This window comes from Micromesistius poutassou, assembly GCF_964030765.1.
Source record: "Micromesistius poutassou genome assembly, chromosome: 9".
In the NCBI taxonomy this organism is placed as follows: domain Eukaryota; kingdom Metazoa; phylum Chordata; class Actinopteri; order Gadiformes; family Gadidae; genus Micromesistius; species Micromesistius poutassou.
This window is the reverse complement of record NC_140279.1, coordinates 9,231,686-9,251,604: the sequence shown is the minus strand read 5'-3', so window position 1 is coordinate 9,251,604 and position 19,919 is coordinate 9,231,686. Positions and strand designations below refer to the sequence as shown.

The following is a 19,919-nucleotide window of genomic DNA, read 5'->3' as shown; positions in this document are numbered from 1 at the left end:
CTAGGGGCCACAGTGTAGGGTCAGGGTCCGGTGATCAGAACTCCACCTTGCAGGCGGGGAAGCTGTCCTCCTGCATGGCCACGGTGCTGTTGGAGCCCAGCACGGTGAGGCCCAGAGCTCCCTGCTGCCCGTGGGTCTCCTGGTACCACTGGTGCATGGAGGGCGAGTCGAAAGTCGGTATCAGGGTCACCTGCACACACAATCACACACAAAGACATCAACTCAACAACCATGAAAACAAACTGAATAATACTGAGCCCTTGATAAGAACTCCGACCCACTGTTGACACTGAGATGTGAACCTCCTCTGTGACACAGCTGGACTAGGTACCTGGATGTGAGGCCAGGCGGTCTTCCCCTCCAGTAGGGCGTCCAGTATGCCCCTCAGACTCCGCTCCGTCTGGGGATCGTCTCCGCTGATGATGTAGCACGAGGAACGCAGCTGCTGGAAGAACGCCACGTCCACGCTGGCCCGACCCGCGCCCGACGGCAGGTAGGCCATGTCTAGGTAGACCACCGGCCCCCCAGGGCCCGCCGCGGGGTCCGCCCTGGGGCCTGGGGGACAAAGGTAAATTGGTGTAAACTACCGGAGCAGGAAGTAAAGGGGTGTAAACTACAGGAGCAGGAAGTAAAGTGGTGGTGTCAACTACAGGAGCAGGAGGTAAAGTGGTGTAAACTACAGGAGCAGGAGGTAAAGGGGTGTAAACTACAGGAGCAGGAGGTAAAGTGGTGTAAACTACAGGAGCAGGAGGTAAAGAGGTGTAAACTACAGGAGCAGGAGGTAAAGGGGTGTAAACTACAGGAGCAGGAAGTAAAGTGGTGGTGTAAACTACAGGAGCAGGAGGTAAAGTGGTGTAAACTACAGGAGCAGGAGGTAAAGGGGTGTAAACTACAGGAGCAGGAGGTAAAGGGGTGTAAACTACAGGAGCAGGAGGTAAAGTGGTGTAAACTACAGGAGCAGGAGGTAAAGGGGTGTAAACTACAGGAGCAGGAGGTAAAGGGGTGTAAACTACAGGAGCAGGAGGTAAAGGGGTGGTGTAAACTACAGGACCTGGATATGCTCTACAGCTTGAGGGTATGTTAACCTCTGATCTGTGACCTGTTATACCCACCAGGGGATGGAGGCTTGGCCGGGCCGGGTCTAGAGCCAGGCCCAGAGCTTCTGCTGGAGGGCCGATTGTCCAGGCTGGACCGGTTCTTCAACACCCCAGAACCACTACCTGCCTTGGGCTTCTCCTGTCCAGAGCTTGCCCTGGGAGAAGGGCCTGGGGCTTTCCTAGTCTTAGCAACGGTGCTTTTAGGGTTCCTGGAGGAAGAATCTGCATCAGCCATGCTAGCTCCTGGCTGCCGGGGTAATGGGGGGAGGTCTTTTATGGGGGCTGGGGGGGGGTCAGGAGAAGAAGGCTGCAATAAAACAGGAGATACATCAACACTAAGGAGGTCATGAGGAGAGAAGAGACTGCTGGAGTCCTCTGAGTCTGTGGGCAGCGAGTCACTGACTGATGTGCATGAGATCTCCTGCTTGTGGTCTGACCGGTGGTTCCCATCAGCACAGAGTGGTCGCGGTTCAACAGCAACCAGGTCAGTACTCACACACTGCTGGCTGGTTTCTGCAGTCTGTGAGTGTTGGAACTCACAGGGGGATACCAAACAGAGGTCTACATCATGAGGAACTTCCTGGAGCACATCTGCTACATGGTGGATGTGACCTGTTCCAAGAGGCAAAGTCATTCCTGTTCTGGACGTATTATCTACATTATCTTCTGCTGCCGGAGTGTCTTTGGGCCAACAGAGCTCCTCTGAACTTATCTCTTCAAAGTCAAAGCTGTCTGGTCCGTCATCCTTTTGGCATTTAGGAAAAGGTGTATGGCCTGCAGAATCAACACTGGATTCATAGTCCGCCGACTCCTCACTGCTCCCTGCCCCCTGCCCGTTCCCCTTCTGGGGTGACCTGAACTCAACGGGCGTCAGGTCAAAGTTCACACTGCGCTCTCGTTTAGGGGTCCTGGCCGGAGGCAGCAGGGCAGGGTCTTGTGTTTGACTCTGGGTCTCCTCCTTGGATAGGGCCCTGTCGTCCCCACCAGCGTCTTGTGTTTGACTCAGGGTCTTCTGGCCATTCTCTAAACTCTTGTTTGAAGGGCTGGGTTTTGTTCCCTTGTTCAATGAGTCTTTTTTTGGAAGGGGTCCATCTTTCTTTAGACTTCCATTCTTAACTAATGCTCTTTTTGATTCTGTGTTTCCTATTAACGATCCACTTGCTGTTTTCTTCACTTCCAAAGCAGATAACTTCTGCTTTGGACCAACTATCCTTTTCTCCTCTGCATTCAGCTCCTTCACTGTGTTCTCCTTCTTAGGGTCTGTTTTAACATCTTTCTTTGGTTCCTTCTTAAACACTTCTTTCCCTTTCTCTCCAAGATCCTCTCTCTTCTTCTCTCCATTCTCTTCTCTCTTGGTGCCAACATTCTTCTTCTTTAGAGCCGGTTTCTCTGCTGTTTCAGGTCTTGCTTTGGCTTCACTTAGTGGTTTCGACTTGTCTTCCTTCTCCTTCCCTTCTTTAAGAGCAGGTTCACCTCCTCCTACGCCCCTGGCCTTTGTCTTTACCTCCTGTTTCCTTACATCCACCCTTGACGTCTTGTCCTTGAGCAGGGCATTGCTGGACCTTGGCTCTTTGGGCTGGGACTTCAGGCTTTCCCGGCTGTCCATGTGTCTAGGTGGTTGATCTCCTTTGGATGCCTCCAGGTCCCTCATGCAGCTGACCGGCTGCTTGAGGAAGCTGAGGTGCTTGAGTTTTTCCAGTCCCTGTAGAATCTTGGACTGTGGTGTGCAGCCAGGGAAGAGGACTCTGATGATCTTTTCGTCTGCACTAGAGGGATGCCACACCAGCAAGGCACAAACGGACACTAGACATGGCAGAGGAATATCCGTGTCCTTCATGATAGGTTCATTGCACAGCCACGTCTGCATGAAGGCCTGGAGCTCTTTACTGTCTTTGACGGGATTGAGGGTGTACATCTCCAGTCTCCCCACCCCCATCTTCTGGAACAGGATGAGGGGTTCCAGGGCGGGACCAGGGGACCGGCTGATCGCCTGCGGGCGGATGGACAGCTTCTCCAAGGTCTGCAGGGTGAGGGCGGCCTGGTCACAGCTTCGCAGGTCCTTACACTCTCCCTTCAAACACTTGAGTCTGTCTGGGGCATTAAAGAAAACCACCCCCATCTCAGGAGAGATCTTGTTCTTCAAGCAGTCCTCAGACGACTGGTCCTGCTCCATCTCCGCCGCCTTCCTCAGCAGGAGGCTGTTGAACCCTGGGAGGTTGTCGATGCCAACGTGGGTGAGGAGAACAGAGTCGATTCTGTCCAGGTGTCGGACCAGTTTCCAAAACGAGGACCGCGGGTCAGAGCCGCCGTTCACCAGCACGTTGAAGCCGTTGACGGCAAAGAAGGCAGAGTCGCCCCGCCCCCCCGGGAACACATAGCAGCAGGGCCGTGACAGCTTCAGGAAGCCCACCGTGCTGGGGGCCTCCAGTAGGTCGAAGGGCTCCTGGGGCTCCAGGGACTCTGAGAGGTACTCTGTGAACTCCTTCAGACCCTCCATCTCCGGCAGCAGGGAGGGGGGGTTCACCAGGATGTCCACCAGACCCCTCAGCTTCTGGGTCTCCTGCTCCAAGTCCCTCCACAGTCCAGAGCTGGGACAGCTCAGGGTCAGGCGAGCCTTCAGAGACGGGTCGGCTGAGCCTAGAGCAGCTGCTGTCTGACGGAGCAGAAACAAACATCTCAACATGCCCTCTTCATAGGTAAACATCTTAACATGTCCTCTTCATAGGTAAACATCTTAACATGTCCTCTTCATAGGTAAACATCTTAACATGTCCTCACCTCTTCCTCAGTGAACATCTTAACATGCCTCACCTCTTCCTCAGTGAACATCTGGATGAAGTCCTTGGCGGAGTAGCAGCCCTTCTGTAGGACGATGTCTCCCGTCACCTCGGAGCACTGGCCAATCAGGACCAGGAGTTTGTGACGAGAAACATCTGCCACAAAGCCATGGACCTGCAGAGAGAATCAACATAATAAACATGATCTATCATATCTCTATGTTATATCGTATCTGTAAAATAAACATGATCTATCATATCTGTATAATAAACATGATCCATCATATCTCTATATGTTATATCATATCTGTATAATAAACATGATCTATCATATCTCTATGTTATATCATATCTGTATAATAAACATGATCTATCATATTTCTAATTATGATGACCTAGTTATAGCTAGCTACAGAGAGAGAAACACTGTGTAAGGGGTAGGAATAAGTTAGTAAAGGTTAGTTAGTGGGGGGTGGTACCTGGGAGCAGACCAGGTGGTAGGTTAGGAGTTAGTTAGTAGGAGTTAGTTAGTAGGAGTTAGTGGTTACATGGGAGCAGACCAGGTAGTAGCGGGAGTTAGTTAGTAGGAGTAAGTTAGTGTAGGTTACCTGGGAGCAGACCAGGTGGTAGGCGGGGTTCAGCACCACCCTACAGTGCAGAACATCCCCAGAGTACAGCAGCGTTCTTTGGCCTGAGGACGGTTGCTATGGTTACACTAGAGGCTTTCTTCTTCGTTGGTATAACACAGTTGAACTCCTTCTAGTCCACAGGACACAACCATCCCAGACAGTGTGGAGGGGCGCCACCTCTCACTATATCTAGTATGACTACATCTATACACAATACAGCTACATTTATATAGGATAAATCAATATCTATAGAATATCTATATAGTATGTCTACAGGTATTATCTATCAATCTATATCTACATATATAGCATCTTCAAAAAGCTCCTCTAGAGGGTCACATGACAAACAGCTCCTCTAGAGGGGCACATGACAACAGCTCCAAATGTAGCTGGACATTGTAAATAACTTGTACGTGCTATTGGGCAAGAATTTGCTCCTCCAGTTATTCTGGGTGATTTATTGTATTAAACAGTTTCTCCCTCTGTGTCTTAAGCCTCTGCAGGGCAGGACACTGATCTCTGGGCGCTAGAGAGAAGAGGCTGGAGACTAGCTGAAGGGGAGTCTCATGTCTCTTCAGCAGATAGAAGAGTCTTTGTGGGCTTGTTTCATGCTGCTCAGCTGATGCTCTTTCAGTGATAGAAATAATACACTCATCATGTGAGTGCTTTAACAACCACGGCCATTGAAAACAAGCCCCTAATGCTAGCCTTTTGACCATGCTAGCTAGCCCCCTGACCATGCTAGCTAGCCTCCTGACCATGTGAGCTAGCCCCCTGACCATGTGAGCTAGCCTTCTAACCATGCTAGCTAGCCTCCTGACCATGCTAGCTAGCCCCCTGACCATGTGAGCTAGCTTTCTGACCATGCAAGCTAGCCCCCTGACTTTTCTTTCCCCTTGACCGTGCTAGGCTCCTTCTAGCCACCTCACCATGATGGCATCCTGCTGCTCTCCTCTTTACCATGCTAGTCTCCTGACCATGCTAGCATCATGCTAACCTCTTTACCATGCTAGCCTCCTGACCACGCTAGTCTGATTTGTGCCTGGTGTGGATTGTTATTTTACCAGGTCTCTGTATATCTGGATTCTGTACCATTACTATATAGTATACAGTGGATACATAGTAGGGACGGGCATGATTAATCGATGATCGATCATTGATCGTTAAGAATTGAATCGATCACGTGATATTTTTATGCTTTTATTTTTATGCTTGGCTGTTCCTTGGTTCTCATTGGAATTGGAATACAGATTTTGTCTTTTTGAATTGTTTCCAAACGTTTAAGAGCGCCATAGGCTCATTCTTCAGCTTTTACGAGTGCCGCATAGGCCTACATTTATTATTATTTTCAAGTAGTTGTTCCCTTAAACTGGTTTGTATGATTATTGTTGGCGATAAGTTGAATTGTTTCCAGTATTTAAGAGCGCATTGTTCGGCTTTTACAAGCGCCGCATAGGCCTCATTGAGAAAAACATGCTGTATTTTGTATTTTCTACCAACAGGAATTTTTTATATAGCCTATATAAAAATAACGATTAAATCAATAATCAATCATTAATTTTATCGATGCTCGATCAAGGAAATTTCTTAAAATGCCCATCCCTAATACATACCATACATACGTACCAAATACACATACAGTTTACCCCAATCCAACTGGAGCAACTACAAACCCATGTGAATTATATATATATATATATATATATATATATATATATATATATATATATATATATAGATATAGTGTGGTGGTTCAGGGTTACCTGGGACCTCCTTGGTGTAGAAGGCCGAGTGTCGGGACACAAACTGCTTCAGCTGCTGGTCCAGGTTACAGTGACTGCGGTCCACATCCCACGAACGGATCCCTGAACAACCAATCACAGACTGACGCATCATGTCACATGGTCTACTTCCTCTTTCTCACAGCAGACTAGGAGGAAGTATTGCACCAGGCTAACCCTTGCTGACCACTACATACATCTGTTCTACACATCATCATCTAACCCTATCCCTAACATCTAACCCTATCCCTATCATCTAACCCTATCCCCATCATCTAACCCTATCCCTAACATCTAACCCTATCCCTAACATCTCATCGTATCATCAAACCCTATCCCCATCATCTAACCCTATCCCTAACATCTAACTCTATCCCTAACATCTCACCCTATCCCTATCATCAAACCCTATCCCTAACATCAAACCCTATCCCTAACATCAAACCCTATCCTAGGGCTGGGTGATTAATCTAATTTTGATCGCGATTTCAATTTCAGAGTGAAACGATCACCAAACTAATATAATCAAGTTGAAACTATATTTTAATTTTTTTTTAATAGAAATGGCAGAACAGCTGGATTCATATCTGGACTTTATTTTCTATTTGACCATTTTGTGTATTTTTTTAAGGGGAAATTTCAAAGTTCTCATTTACAAAGTGTTTTTTTTTGGAGAGAAATTATGAATAAATGCATCATGTTTTCAAACTCAAAAATAATTATTTGAATAATCGAGATTTCAATATTGACCAAAATAATCATGATTATGATTTTTTCCATAATCTAGCAGCCCTACCCTATCCCTAACATCTAACCCTATTCCTATCATCTTACCCTATCCCTATCATCTAACCCTATCCCTAAAATCTAACCCTATCCCCAACATCTAACCCTATCCCCATCATCTAACCCTATCCCCATCATCCAAGCCTAAAATCTAAACCTATCATCTAACCCTATCCCTGAAATCGAACCGCCAACCATCTAACATCTTACCCTCTCCCTTACATTTAACCCTATCATCTAACCCTATCCCTAACATCTAACCCTATCATTAACATACATCTAAACTCTAGTAGTTTGACAGTAACTCACCCCTCTCTAGGTTAGTTTAAACAGTATCTCACCCCATGCTAGGTTAGTTTAAACAAGAACTCACCCCTCTATAGGTTAGTTTAACATTAACTCAGCCCTCTCTAGGTGAGTTTAAACATTAACTCACCCCTCTCTAGGTTAGTTCAACTTACCCCTCTCTAGGTTCGTTTAAACAGGAACTCACCCCTCTAGGTAAGTTTAGCTCACCCCTCGCTAGGTTAGTTTAAACAGTATCTCACTAGATTAGTTTAAACAGTAACTCAGCCCTCTCCAGGTTAGTTTAAATAGTAACTCACCCCTCTATAGGTTAGTTTAACAGTAACTCACCCCTCTCTAGGTTAGTTTAAACAGGAACTCACCCCTCTAGGTTAGTTTAACTCACCCCTCTCTATCTCTGACACCAGGTCGGCTCCTCCAGTCGCCCCAATCACCACCAACACCGAGTACTGCTGCTCGTTAAACCCTGGCTGGTCCACAGCTAGTTGTGCCTCTGTAACTAGTTGTGCTTCTGTAACTAGTTGTTTTAGGACTAGTTGACTTTCTGAGGTCGCCATGATGGAAAACTTTGTCAACTGACTTGCAGGCCACGCCCCTACTTTCCCTAAACCGGGAAAATATTCATTAGCCAATCAAACAGCAGATGGCATATTCATAAGCTAATCAGATAGTAGAAAGCATATCTGTAAGCCAATAAGACAGCAGACAGCGTGTTCATCAGCCAATCAGACAGCAGACAGCGTGTCCATAAGCCAATCAGTTAAATCATACGTTGATGGCGGAAAACCAGGAAGAATATCAATATACTAAAGATTAATTTAAATATAGGACGGCGAAGGCGAACGTAACTAATAAAGTATTCAGTCCGATTTATCTTTGTTAACGGTTGCGTACATAACCGATACATACAGTACAAAGTAGTGTTGATGATCGTAACATGTGAGTTACATAAAGCCAGCCATTGGTCAGGAGCCCGAAGCCACGGATTCTGATTGGTCGACGCTCTCTAACCCGCGAATGCCATAGAAGAAGCGCCAATTCAAGTCATTAGGAGCTGAGTGCGCGCGGTGCTTGGAGGTTCGGCGAAGTTCGGTTAAGTCCGTTAAAGCTTAATTTACTTATCAGTTCAATTCATAGTTTAGAGGTTTATCAACGTTTATCAACGTTAAGGGTTAGTACACATACGTGTTATATCTATACATACACACATGACGACATGACGAGCTGGAAGATGAACCTTCACGGACTACCAGCTCTTGTTTATGGAGAGGTTTTGACCGCCGACACCCTTAGCATGACCAGGTAATGAAGAGCACCTCTCCTGCTGGTTTAAGTAGTGGTTCGAGTGTATTATTATACTGAAATATGGACTATAATCCCCAGGAGGACGCCTGGGAATGCTCCTTCTACCTTGGCTTTTCCAAAATCCAAGTCTTCTCTGTGGGATCCGAGCCCATCTGGGGACGCGGTCGGTCTTCAGCTCTGCTATTACAGGTACCCTGGACAGGTAGACCCCTAGACTGACCCCTGGACAGGTAGACCCCTGGACAGGTAGACCCTTAAACAGGTAGACCCCTGGACTGACCCCTGGACAGGTAGTTTCAACCTGACCTCCATCACACTCCATTAACATGAGTTCATGTGTCCACCAGGTTAACATGAGTTCATGTGTTCACTAGGTGCCCTCACCTGCGGGTGTTGGAGAAGGCTCTCCGTCTGGCCCACCGCCACGCCCACCAGAGGAGTAACCCCGCCCTCTGCTGCTTCCTGCTGGGCTCCATCAGTGTGGATGAAGGTGGGTCCGTTGTGAAAGAGAAGGGTCTAATGGATCTGGGTTTTAGGCTGCCCACTATTTAGGATGTCAATGTCAATTTTATTTATATAGTGCATTTACAGACGGCTTAGCCGCACCAAAGTGCTTCACAATAAAGTGCAAATTAGTAAATACAGGAAGGCACAAGCCACAGGGGAAGGAGATCAAGCAGATTGAAGAGTTGGTGCCCAATGATAGGGTTATTAGAGTTTGGGTTAGTAGTATTAGGGTAAGTGGAGTTAGGGTTAGTAGAGCTTGGGTTAGTAGAATAATGACTCCCTTGTTCTCCAGATGAGGAGGGCGTCACCCTGTCCCTGGACCGCTTTGACCCGGGTCGTGAACAGGGTGGGGTCCGGGTTCCCTCCCTCCTGCTCCCGGGGGACGTGGTGGTCCCTCTAGAGTTCATCCTCCAGGGAGACATGGAGCCCAGCCCCTCAGACCTCAGCCTCGCCTTCCAGGTACCAGGAGAGCTCTGTCTAGAGCCTATAATATTATATATTATTAATGACGTTCTAGAGCCTAGTGTTTACTAATGACTTTCTAGAGCCTAGTTCATGTTTATTAATGACGTTCTAGAGCCTAGTGTTTATTTATGATGTTCTAGAGCCTACTGTTTATTAATGACATTCTAGAGCAGGGTTCCCCGATTAGTTTTGCCAGAGGGCCAAATTTGGTCAAGCATGCCACGCCAAGGGCCGAGATATCGTTAATAAATTTTAATTCGCCATTTTTATGTGCACATTTTTGCTTTAATTATCATTACTATAATTATTAGTAGTAGTTGAAAATACCCTGTGTTAGGAGTCACACAATAATGCTCTTTTGAAACAAAATTTGTCCAAAACCTACCATTAATTTATTAAAATGCCGCTGGAACATCAGCAAACAAAAAGTCCAGCAAACAAACACGCACACAGTGCAGCAGCCCCAAACAAAAACTTAAATAGCGTCAGCACAGTGTGTCTTCAACAGGGCATTGGGCCTGGTGCCATCCATCCAGATCAGTGTGTGTTCACATCCACTCTCTTCCCCTCTCTATATGTCTCTCCCTCCCTCTCTAAGAGACACAGGAAGATTTTAGTTAGTTAGCTTTAAAATGTGATACCACAATATGTGACATTAGTTTTAAACTTTTTAAATATGTGTAGCAAATAACATCAGTCTGTAAACAACGTAAAGGTTTATTTTTATTTTTATTTTTTTTATTTTTTTTTACATGTGAATGCCACTGGGTCAGCGCGGGCCGGAGATTTGGCTTCTGCGGGCCGGACATTTGGCCAGCGGGCCGCTAATTGGGGTTCACTGTTCTAGAGCCTACTGTTTCTTAATGACGTTCTAGAGCCTAGTGTTTACTAATGATGTTCTAGAGCCTTGTTGATGTTTATTAATGACGTTCTAGAGCTGATTTAACGTGTGTTTAAATCCACCCAGGCCATGCAGCAGGCCTTTGGGGGAGCTGAGGTGGCGGACCTGTCCCAGCTGCTGGGGGTCAGAGGTCAGGTCAGCTGTTCCCAGCAGGGAGACCAGCTGGGCTTCTCGCTGCACTGGTTAGCAGCAAGCTGTGCCGGGGGCTTTGATGTGGTGGGGGTCAGACCCCTCCCCATTATCCCCACCGCTCTGGCCCGCAGCCTGAGCGGCCTCTCCGGCCTCTCCAGACCCGGCCTCAAGCAGCAGCGAGGGTAAGCGTACGTTTAAGCCAACAGCCCATTTTTGCATTAGCCTACTGAAAGCTCATAGCGATGGAAATAACTGCCATGAAGAGCACATGGGTCGTGTACAACTTTTGAGAGGGAGAGAGGGAGAAGGAGCATGCGCAAAGGGGTTCTGTGTGCCTGCGCACGTGTGTGTCTGTGTGTTTGTCACCAGATTAAAGATTGTACAAAGGACCGATGCACCACCGAAATCGGAAGATGGTTCGTCAAGTGAAGTCAATAGACCTGAATTCACACCATTGCGTTCTTATAAATTTATCAGAGTGAAATTTGTGCTGGATTGTCCCGCATTATGCTGGCCTGATACCCGCAACCCCGCGCTGAAATCTAAGCCCTGGGTGGTGGTAAGGTAGTGGTAGTCTAGCGGGGTCTATGTATATACTATGGTGTATCCATGTGAAATGTGTAGTAGTAGTTAATACTATGGTGTATCCATGTGTTGTTCCTCAGGTTCCTGACCATGGACCAGACCCGTAAACTGCTGCTGCTGCTGGAGTCCGACCCCAAGGCCTGTAGCCTGCCCCTGGTGGGAGTGTACGTTCTTCTCCTCTTGTCTGGTTTGGTGTCTGTAGTGTGTTGTCTTTCTGCTATTCTGTCTGTCCTTTTGTTGGTCTGTTGTCTGCCTGCTGTCCTGTCTGTCCGTTCTGGTGTCTGTCTCTGTCTGTTGTCTGTCTCCATCAGGTCTGTCTGCCTTTAAGAGGCTCCATGTGTCTCCTGTGGTTGGAGAGGCTCCAAGGGTCTCCTGTGGTTGGAGAGGCTCCATGTGTCTCCTGAGGCTCTATGTGTCTCCTGTTTGAGGAGAGGCTCCATGTGTCTTCTGTGGTTGAGGCTCCATGTGTTTCCTGTGGTTGCAGGTGGCTGAGTGGAGTGGTCCAGCCGTCCAACCCCCTGGTGTGGGCCTGGTGTCTCCGATTCTCCCACAGCTCATCGCTTCAGGAGAGGTGAGCTTCCTGTGGTTAGCTTCTTGCTCCTCCAGCGGTTAGCTTCCGGCTCCTCTGTGTGTGTGTGTGTGTGTGTGTGTGTGTGTGTGTGTGTGTGTGTGTGTGTGTGTGTGTGTGTGTGTGTGTGTGTGTGTGTGTGTGTGTGTGTGTGTGTGTGTGTGTGTGTGTGTGTGTGCTGAGTGTGTGTGTTTTTGTGTTGCAGGGTGCTCTCGGAACAGGGCTGGTTCCTACTGGTCCTGTTCTCTTCCAGTCAGCCCCGGTTCTTCCAGGTCCGCTCTGCTGATTCCGGATCCATGGCCGTCCTGCATCTGAGCTGTTCCCAGGACCTCACCCTGTTCAAGGTTCAGCCTCACAGTGTGTCTGTAGGGTTAGGCTCAGAGGAGGCTGGTTCCTCAGTGTGTCTGTAGGGTTAGGCTCAGAGGAGGCTGGATCCTCAGTGTGTCTGTAGGGTTAGGCTCAGAGGAGGCTGGATCCTCAGTGTGTCTGTAGGGTTAGGCTCAGAGGAGGCTGGTTCCTCAGTGTGTCTGTAGGGTTAGGCTCAGAGGAGGCTGGATCCTCAGTGTGTCTGTAGGGTTAGGCTCAGAGGAGGCTGGATCCTCAGTGTGTCTGTAGGGTTAGGCTCAGAGGAGGCTGGTTCCTCAGTGTGTCTGTAGGGTTAGGCTCAGAGGAGGCTGGTTCCTCAGTGTGTCTGTAGGGTTAGGCTCAGAGGAGGCTGGTTCCTCAGTGTGTCTGTAGGGTTAGGCTCAGTGGGAGGAGGCTGGTTCCTCAGTGAGTGAGATGGTGGGGAATTGGATTGTATGCTAAATTTGCCAAATGGGTGTTCTATTACTTTATATGGTTACAATAAAAACGCGATGGATTTCTATAGCTCCTTTAGTTAACTTATTTGTTATATCTGAATATATATTTCCTATTGCCCCACATGTGTAATGTCTATATCTTTATCTAGGGATGCACCGATTGTGAAATTCTGGGCCGATACCGATGTTTAAAATAACAATTTGGCCGATAGCCGATGCCGATACCAATGTTTTTTTTGTTTGTTTTGTTATTTATTCCACCTTAACATGCACGTTCTTGCCTTTGACCTCAATGAATTGAAAATGACAACTTTTCATCGGATTGCTCTGGACTTGCCATTTCTACTGCTTCATCGAATCTGTTTGGTGTTTGTGTGTGCGTGTGGCACGTGTATCCTGGCTTGTGTATAAAAACACTGGCTCCAATTGGCTACCATGAAACATGACTCTGCCTTAGCCAATCATAATCACTTATCTCGTTGTTAAACCAGCCGGTCTCCTCACTAGCAGTTTGTGTGTGCATTCGGATTACGCAATTTATTCAATCAATTCATAGTAACGCACCGCATTTAACGGTCAGTAACGGTAACGGCGTTGTAACAACAGAAACAGTAATTAGTTAGATTACCTGTTACTGAAAAGTAATGGCGTTATTACAAACACTGATCAAATCTCATCAGCCATTTGAAAAGCAGACATTCAGAAGTGTACAACGATTACCTGAAAGCCGATAAAAAAACTGAGAAATGAACGGGACACCAAGAAAGCACAAACCACCACCAGCAAGACTTGATAACCACAGCATTTGAGAAAGGGAAAAAAATCCCCACAGACAGCGCCAAAGCTAAAGGGATCACTAAGAATAGAGTTCATCGCATTAGATGACCAACCTTTCTCCACTGTGGGGGATGTGGGGTTTCGAAACGAAAAGGGTTTCGAGTGAAATGTCACTGGAACATGTCTTACAAACTGCATATCGAGACAGTGAAATACTCCCACACGACCAACATTTTCTTTCACTTTAATTTGTAAACAAACCACACGTGTGCGCGGCACCCGCCCGCTTGCATCATCACGCCCAGAGGCGTGTCCAGCCAGCAGCTGTGATGGGTGGTATTATTAGTAGCCTACCACCTGTTGCATCTTCTCCGAAACTGCAAGTCAGACCGAAAATAACCAATACAACATTTAGCCAGCGCAAAATTTATATGACACAACAGATAAACATCGGCCACTGCCATCGGTGAATGTCATCTTATCTCCCGATAGGCCGACGGCAGTCAACAACGCGAATATCGGCCGATACCAATGTTCGTCCGATAAATCGGTGCATCCCTATCTTTATCTCTATACATAGGAATGTATGTATGACCATGTGATTATCTCAATTCATCATGTGCTGTTGGTGCAGCACGTGGAGCCAGCAGAGGGCCACTACCTTCAGGCTGATCTCTGCCTTGATGAGACCAGGCAGACGGAGCTGGTCCAAGGACCCGCCGCCGGCCCTCTGTCCAGGTTAACAGGTTTAAACTGGTTCCACAGCAGCGTCCACATGGACGCATTGAAACAGATTAAAACCGGTTCTAAAGCAGGTTTCACTGGGATATTTGAAGTTAAAGGTTCAAAGTGGTCTGTAGTTGATGTTGTCTGTAGTTGATGTGGTTTAAGTGGTCTGTAGTTGATGTGATCTGTAGTTGATGTGGTTTAGGTGGTCTGTAGTTGATGTGGTCTGTAGTTTATGTGATTTTTGTGGTCTGAAGTTGATGTTTAAGTGGTCTGTAGTTGGTGTGGTTTTAGTGGTCTGTAGTTGATGCGGTCTGTAGTTGATGTTGTTTAAGTGGTCTATAGTTTATGTAGTTTTAGTGGTCTGTAGTTGATGTGGTTTTAGTGTTCTGTAGTTGATGTGGTTTTAGTGGTCTGTAGTTGATGTGGTTCAAAGTGGTCTGTAGTTGATGAGGTTTTAGTGGTCTGTAGTTTATGTGATTTATGTGGTCTGAAGTTGATGTTTAAGTGGACTGTAGTTGATGTGGTTTAAGTGGTCTGTAGTTGGTGTGGTTTTAGTGGTCTGTAGTTGATGCGGTCTGTAGTTGATGTTGTTTAAGTGGTCTGTAGTTGATGTAGTTTTAGTGGTCTGTAGTTGATGTGGTTTTAGTGGTCTGTAGTTGATGTGGTTTTAGTGGTCTGTAGTTGATGTGGTTTTAGTGTTCTGTAGTTGATGTGGTCTGTAGTTGATGTGGTTCGTAGTTGATGTGGTTCGAGTGGTCTGTAGTTAATGTGGTTCAGTGGTCTGTAGTTAATGTGGTTCAGTGGTCTGTAGTTAATGTGGTTCAGTGGTCTGTAGTCGATGTGGTTCGAGTGGTCTGTAGTCGATGTGGTCTGTAGTTGATGTGGTTCAAAGTGGTGTGTAGTTGATGTGGTTTTAGTGGTCTGTAGTTGATGTGGTCCAGCCTTCTCAGAGTCTAAAGTGTACGGTCTCTACCTTCAGCCTCCTGGGAGCCACGGTGGACCAGGACTCTGGTGTAGAGGATGAAGACCTCTCTCCTCGCCCCTCTCCCAGCCCCCACGCTGCCACCCAGCAGGTTGGCTCTTTATTGACCTCAGAACTCTTTGGATCAGTTCATTATTCTGCTCTTTATTGACCTCAGAACTCTTTGGATCAGTTCATTATTCTGCTCTTTATTGACCTCAGAACTCTTTGGATCAGTTCATTATTCTGCTCTTTATTGACCTCTGAACTCTTTGGATCAGTTCATTATTCTGCTCTTAATTGACCTCAGAACTCTTTGGATCAGATCATTCATTGACCTCAGAACTCAAGAGCTCAAATTAATGTGATGAGCAGGCTTACCTAGGCTTTCCTGAGCTGGTCTGTTGTGGCGCTGCCTAAGTGAGTTCTGTCGACACTATGTCGGGTTACTGTGTTCACCTCCACCCAAACGAACCAAAGCAGGGAGGGGCCGCCCGAGGTTAAGACGCTACAGAGAAACTGGGTGTGACCCTAAGAATGAGCTCTTTAAGACCAAGTTAAGTCAGGAGAACTGTCAGAACCCCAGTACTTCATGTGAAGTCCATCTATATCACACCATCGTTGTTACCATTGTAACGCTTTTTAATGTTTTGTTGTCCAGACAAGAAGAGTTCAGCCCTCCGTCCCCGAGCTGTCCCTGCTGGTGGACGCCTCCCTGCCCCCCTCAGCCCTCCCCCCGACCCCCCTGCCCTCCTCCCTACATCCACTGGGCCGCCCCTACCTCCACTCCACCCCGGCCGCCCCTCTCAGCCGGGCCACTGCAGGCTTCTGGACTGTCCAGACCCCGCCCACACTCATCCTCCCCCATCCTGAGTGCGGCTCCACCCCTCCTGGGTCTGGTCCCCCCTCCCGTCCCTCTCCTCAGCTCCACCCTGGAGCCCTCCAGACCGGCCCCCCCCTCCCCTGCTCCTGTCTCCAGGCCGGCCGGCCGCTGTGGGAGGAGGGAGGGGCCGTGCCCTCCGATGCCTACCAGATACTGATGGCCCAGGAACGACAGCTCCGGCTGCTGCAGGCTCAGGTAACTACAGGCGGCTCAGGTAACTACAGGGGGCTCAGGTAACTACAGGGGGCTCAGGTTATACAGGGGGCTCAGGTAACTACAGGGGGCTCAGGTAACTACAGGGGGCTCAGGTAACTACAGGGGGATCAGGTAACTACAGGGGGATCAGGTTATACAGGGGGCTCAGGTAACTACAGGGGGCTCAGGTAACTACAGGGGGCTCAGGTAACTACAGGGGGCCCAGGTAACTAAAAGGGGCCCAGGTAACTAAAGGGGGCTCAGGTAACTAAAGGGGGCTCAGGGTTATACAGGGGGCTCAGGTAACTACAGTGGGCTCAGGTAATACAGGGGGCTCAGGTAACTACAGGGGGCTCAGGAGGTTGTGAAGCTGATGTTTGACATGTCTCTGTAGATCCAGATGTTGTTGGAGCCCCAGGCCCTCAGCGGTCAGCCAGACGGACCTCTCGTGGTCAGGCCAGAGGAAGGCCCCCCCTCCAGCCCGCAGACACTGCCTCCCACAACCGCCAGTGTTGCTGTGGAAACAGGTAATGCCATGTTCGCCAACCTTGGAACCAAAACCAAGCCCTTTACCTACTCCTTAACACATTACCTCTCCTTAAGCCTTAACCCTATCTTTGTCCTGGTCAACCCATCCTCCTTAACCCCCTTCTTAACAGTCCCCTTACCTCAGCCTGCCCCCTAATCCGTAGCCTCTCCATGTTTGTGTTCAGGGGCCAGTCTGTTCTGGAGGTCCAGCCCGCCCCCAAGAGACCAGACCAGAGGGGACCGGCCTTCCTCTCCTCTAAGAGACTGGTGAGTAGATTAGCATGAGCGCTACTGATGCTAACAGTGGGTTAGTGTATTAGCACAAACACTACTGATGCTAACAGTGGGTTCCTTTATTAGCATTAACTACTGATGCTAACATTTACATTTAGAGCATTTAGCAGACGCTTTTATCCAAAGCGACTTACAATAAGTACATTTGTTAGAAAAAGGTGAAACATATCGCTGTCGGTACAGTAAGGATGTTCATAGAACAAGTTCCAAGCACGATATATGTATTTTTCATTTTTTTTCCTTTTATCAAGTGCAGTGATTTTACCCAGGTAATTACACTAGCGCCACCACTTGCCCTTCTCTGAGGTCCGTAGTTCATAGTAACGCCCCCTCCTCTTCAGAAAAAGTAAAATATCAACATGGCAGCATGCACTGAAAAAAGTGAGGATTTCATTGTCAAAAAAGGCACCGTCTCCTCAGTTGTGTGGAAGTGGTGCGGGTTTGCAGCGTCCGACTTCGAACAAGGTTTCTCACGGTTGGTGATGGAGATACAGCGATCCCTGGCGTTAGGAGGAGCTCACTCTTGTCTAGGTTAAGCTTCAGGTGATGGGCAGTCGTACAAGTGCTGACGTCTGCCAGAAATTCTGAGATGCGTGTTGCAATCAGGTTGCTGTCAGAGGAGTGGAAGGAGAGGAATAGTTGAGTGTCGACATCATAGCAGTGTTGGGAGCCCAGATGTGATGTGATTACAGAGCCCAAGTATCTGATATATAGAGAGAACGGAAGGGCCTTGAGGGACACCAGTGTCGAGAGCACGGATTGGACAAGGAACCATTCCATGTGTCCTGATAGGTGCGAACAGGTGGTGCTAACAGTGGGTTAGTATATTAAATCGAGTGCTACTGATGCTAACAGCGGGTTAGTATATTAGCATGAGCACTACTGAAGTTAACAGCAAGGTAGGAGGTGATGCTACTGGTTGCTAACACAGATTTTGTTGTTAGCACTCTGCTACACTGCACTAGCAGAGCTGAGAGCCCTGTCCCTGGAACGAGCAGCAGTATGTTCTTTAATACCATCGCCACTCAACCAGACCACGTCCTCCCCACCCTACAGGTAGGACTCCAACACCACCCTACAGTAGGACTCCAACACCACCCTACAGTAGGCCTCCCAAATACCACCCTACAGTAGGCCTCCCAAACACCATTCTACAGTAGGCCTCCAACACCACCCTACTGTAGGCCTTCCAAACACCACCCTACAGTAGGACTCCAACACCACCCTACAGTAGGCCTCCCAAATACCACCCTACAGTAGGCCTCCCAAACACCGTTCTACAGTAGGCCTCCAACACCACCCTACTGTAGGCCTTCCAAACACCACCCTACAGTAAGACTCCAACACCACCCTACAGTAGGCCTCCAACACCACCCTACAGTAGGCCTCCCAAACAACCACTCTACAGTAGGACTCCCAAACACCACTCTACAGTAGGCCTCCAACACTATCCTACAGTAGGCCTCCCAAACACCACCCTACAGTAGCACTTCCAAACACCACCCTACAGTAGGCCTCCAACACCACCCTACAGTAGGCCTCCAAAACACAACCCTACAGTAGGACTCTAACCCCATCCTGTGGAGGACTCTCTAACCCCACCCTGTGGCGGACTCTAACCCCAACCTCCATTTCCAGCTGCAGGTGAGCAGTCGGCTTCAGGCCTCGCTGATTGACCAGGAGACCCCACCTTCCTCACCTTCATCATCGCTACCCTATGGTGACCACGCCCACTCCTACAGGAAACAGGAAATCCAAGCCCGCTCCTACAGGAAGCAGGAAATTTCTGAGGGAGATGAGGAGCAGCTGGGGGTCACCTTGGACCTCCGACCCGCCCTCAACACCGAAGACGGGTACCATACTGGTCTACCTCCACTAGATTGGTCTCATAAACACTAGACTGGTCTACCTTTTTGTGGGTACTTCCTTAAAGAACTGAAGTCTTTCTAACACTGCAATGGTCGTTTATGTGATGCAGTTCTCCAGACCACATCAACCCTGCCCTGCTCCCCAGCCTGGCCCGGACCCCCAGAGACCCCCCCAGCCTGGCCCGGACCCCCAGAGACCCCCCCAGCCTGGCCCGGACCCCCAGAGACCCCCCCAGCCTGGCCCGGACCCCCAGAGACCCCCCCAGCCTGGCCCGGACCCCCAGAGACCCCCCCAGCCTGGCCAGGACCCCCAGAGACTCCCTTCTCCCCGGGGGGTCCGTAGATCTCAGCCTGGCCCCCCTGCTCCCAGGGGGGTCTGTAGACCTCAGCCTGGAGGCCAACGCCATCGCCCTGCGCTACCTGAGTGACGGACAGCTGTCCAGACTGTCAGTAGGCGGCCAGGGCAGCAGAGCGGCCCTGGGACCCCCGGACCGGAGCACCCTGTCGCCCAGCAACATGTCCCTTGCCACGCGGGGATACATGAGGAGGTACGGCCTGATAGAGGAGGAGGAGGAGGAGGAGGAGGAGGAGCAGCGTGACGGCCTCTCCTGCTCCACACTGGGTACAGGGTCCAGTCTCCCCCAGAGCCAGCTGATCCAAGATCTGCAGCCACAGCTTCATCTTCTGGCCCGGTCCAGCAGGACCCAGAACCAGGACCAGGACCAGGTGGCGGTCCGGCAGAGGGCCTCCATGCCCGCAGGCTCTGTTGGGAACTTTCTGGACGTTGGCAGACTCAGACAGCTGCCCAAACTCTTCTAGATTAACCAGCTCAACTAGCCACCTAGACTAACACGTACCCAACCAGTCTGGCCGTAAACCACCTAGACTAACCCTTACCCCACTAGTGTAGTGTTTTAACTCCGACCCACCGAGCGCTGGTCCTCCAGAACCTGGTCCTCTGGTCCTCTTACCATGAACACGTCATTCTGTTTCCAGATGAAACCAGATCACGCTTTATATGTATATTTGGTATTCAAAATAA

At 48.9% G+C, this 19,919-nt stretch overlaps 2 protein-coding genes across 4 annotated transcripts; one reads left to right on the top strand and one right to left on the bottom strand.

Annotated features, from left to right (window-relative positions):
- Positions 1–20: 20 nt before the first annotated feature.
- Positions 21–7,933, bottom strand: map1sa (microtubule-associated protein 1Sa; the record flags this gene model as incomplete). Of its 3 annotated transcripts, XM_084472533.1 has the most annotated exons (7): positions 21–190; positions 332–555; positions 1,113–3,750; positions 3,909–4,049; positions 4,483–4,565; positions 6,267–6,368; positions 7,762–7,933. In XM_084472533.1, 7 exons carry the CDS (start codon positions 7,931–7,933, stop codon positions 35–37), a joined length of 3,516 nt encoding a protein of 1,171 aa, XP_084328659.1. In that variant the 3' UTR covers positions 21–34. The 3 variants fall into 3 exon arrangements, with proteins under 3 accessions (XP_084328659.1, XP_084328660.1, XP_084328661.1); XM_084472534.1 differs by lacking the exon at positions 7,762–7,933 and having other exon boundaries at positions 3,876–4,049; positions 4,483–4,522; positions 6,267–6,355; XM_084472535.1 differs by lacking the exons at positions 4,483–4,565; positions 7,762–7,933 and having other exon boundaries at positions 3,876–4,049; positions 6,267–6,369.
- Positions 7,934–8,454: 521 nt separating this feature from the next.
- Positions 8,455–19,907, top strand: stil (STIL centriolar assembly protein). Its single transcript, XM_084472841.1, has 16 exons — positions 8,455–8,678; positions 8,760–8,870; positions 9,056–9,171; positions 9,481–9,647; positions 10,621–10,868; positions 11,352–11,435; positions 11,756–11,842; positions 12,045–12,183; positions 14,054–14,157; positions 15,128–15,221; positions 15,771–16,187; positions 16,582–16,714; positions 16,901–16,982; positions 17,954–18,065; positions 18,648–18,862; positions 18,988–19,907. Exons 1-16 carry the CDS (start codon positions 8,593–8,595, stop codon positions 19,694–19,696), a joined length of 2,904 nt encoding a protein of 967 aa, XP_084328967.1. The 5' UTR covers positions 8,455–8,592; the 3' UTR covers positions 19,697–19,907.
- Positions 19,908–19,919: the final 12 nt, after the last annotated feature.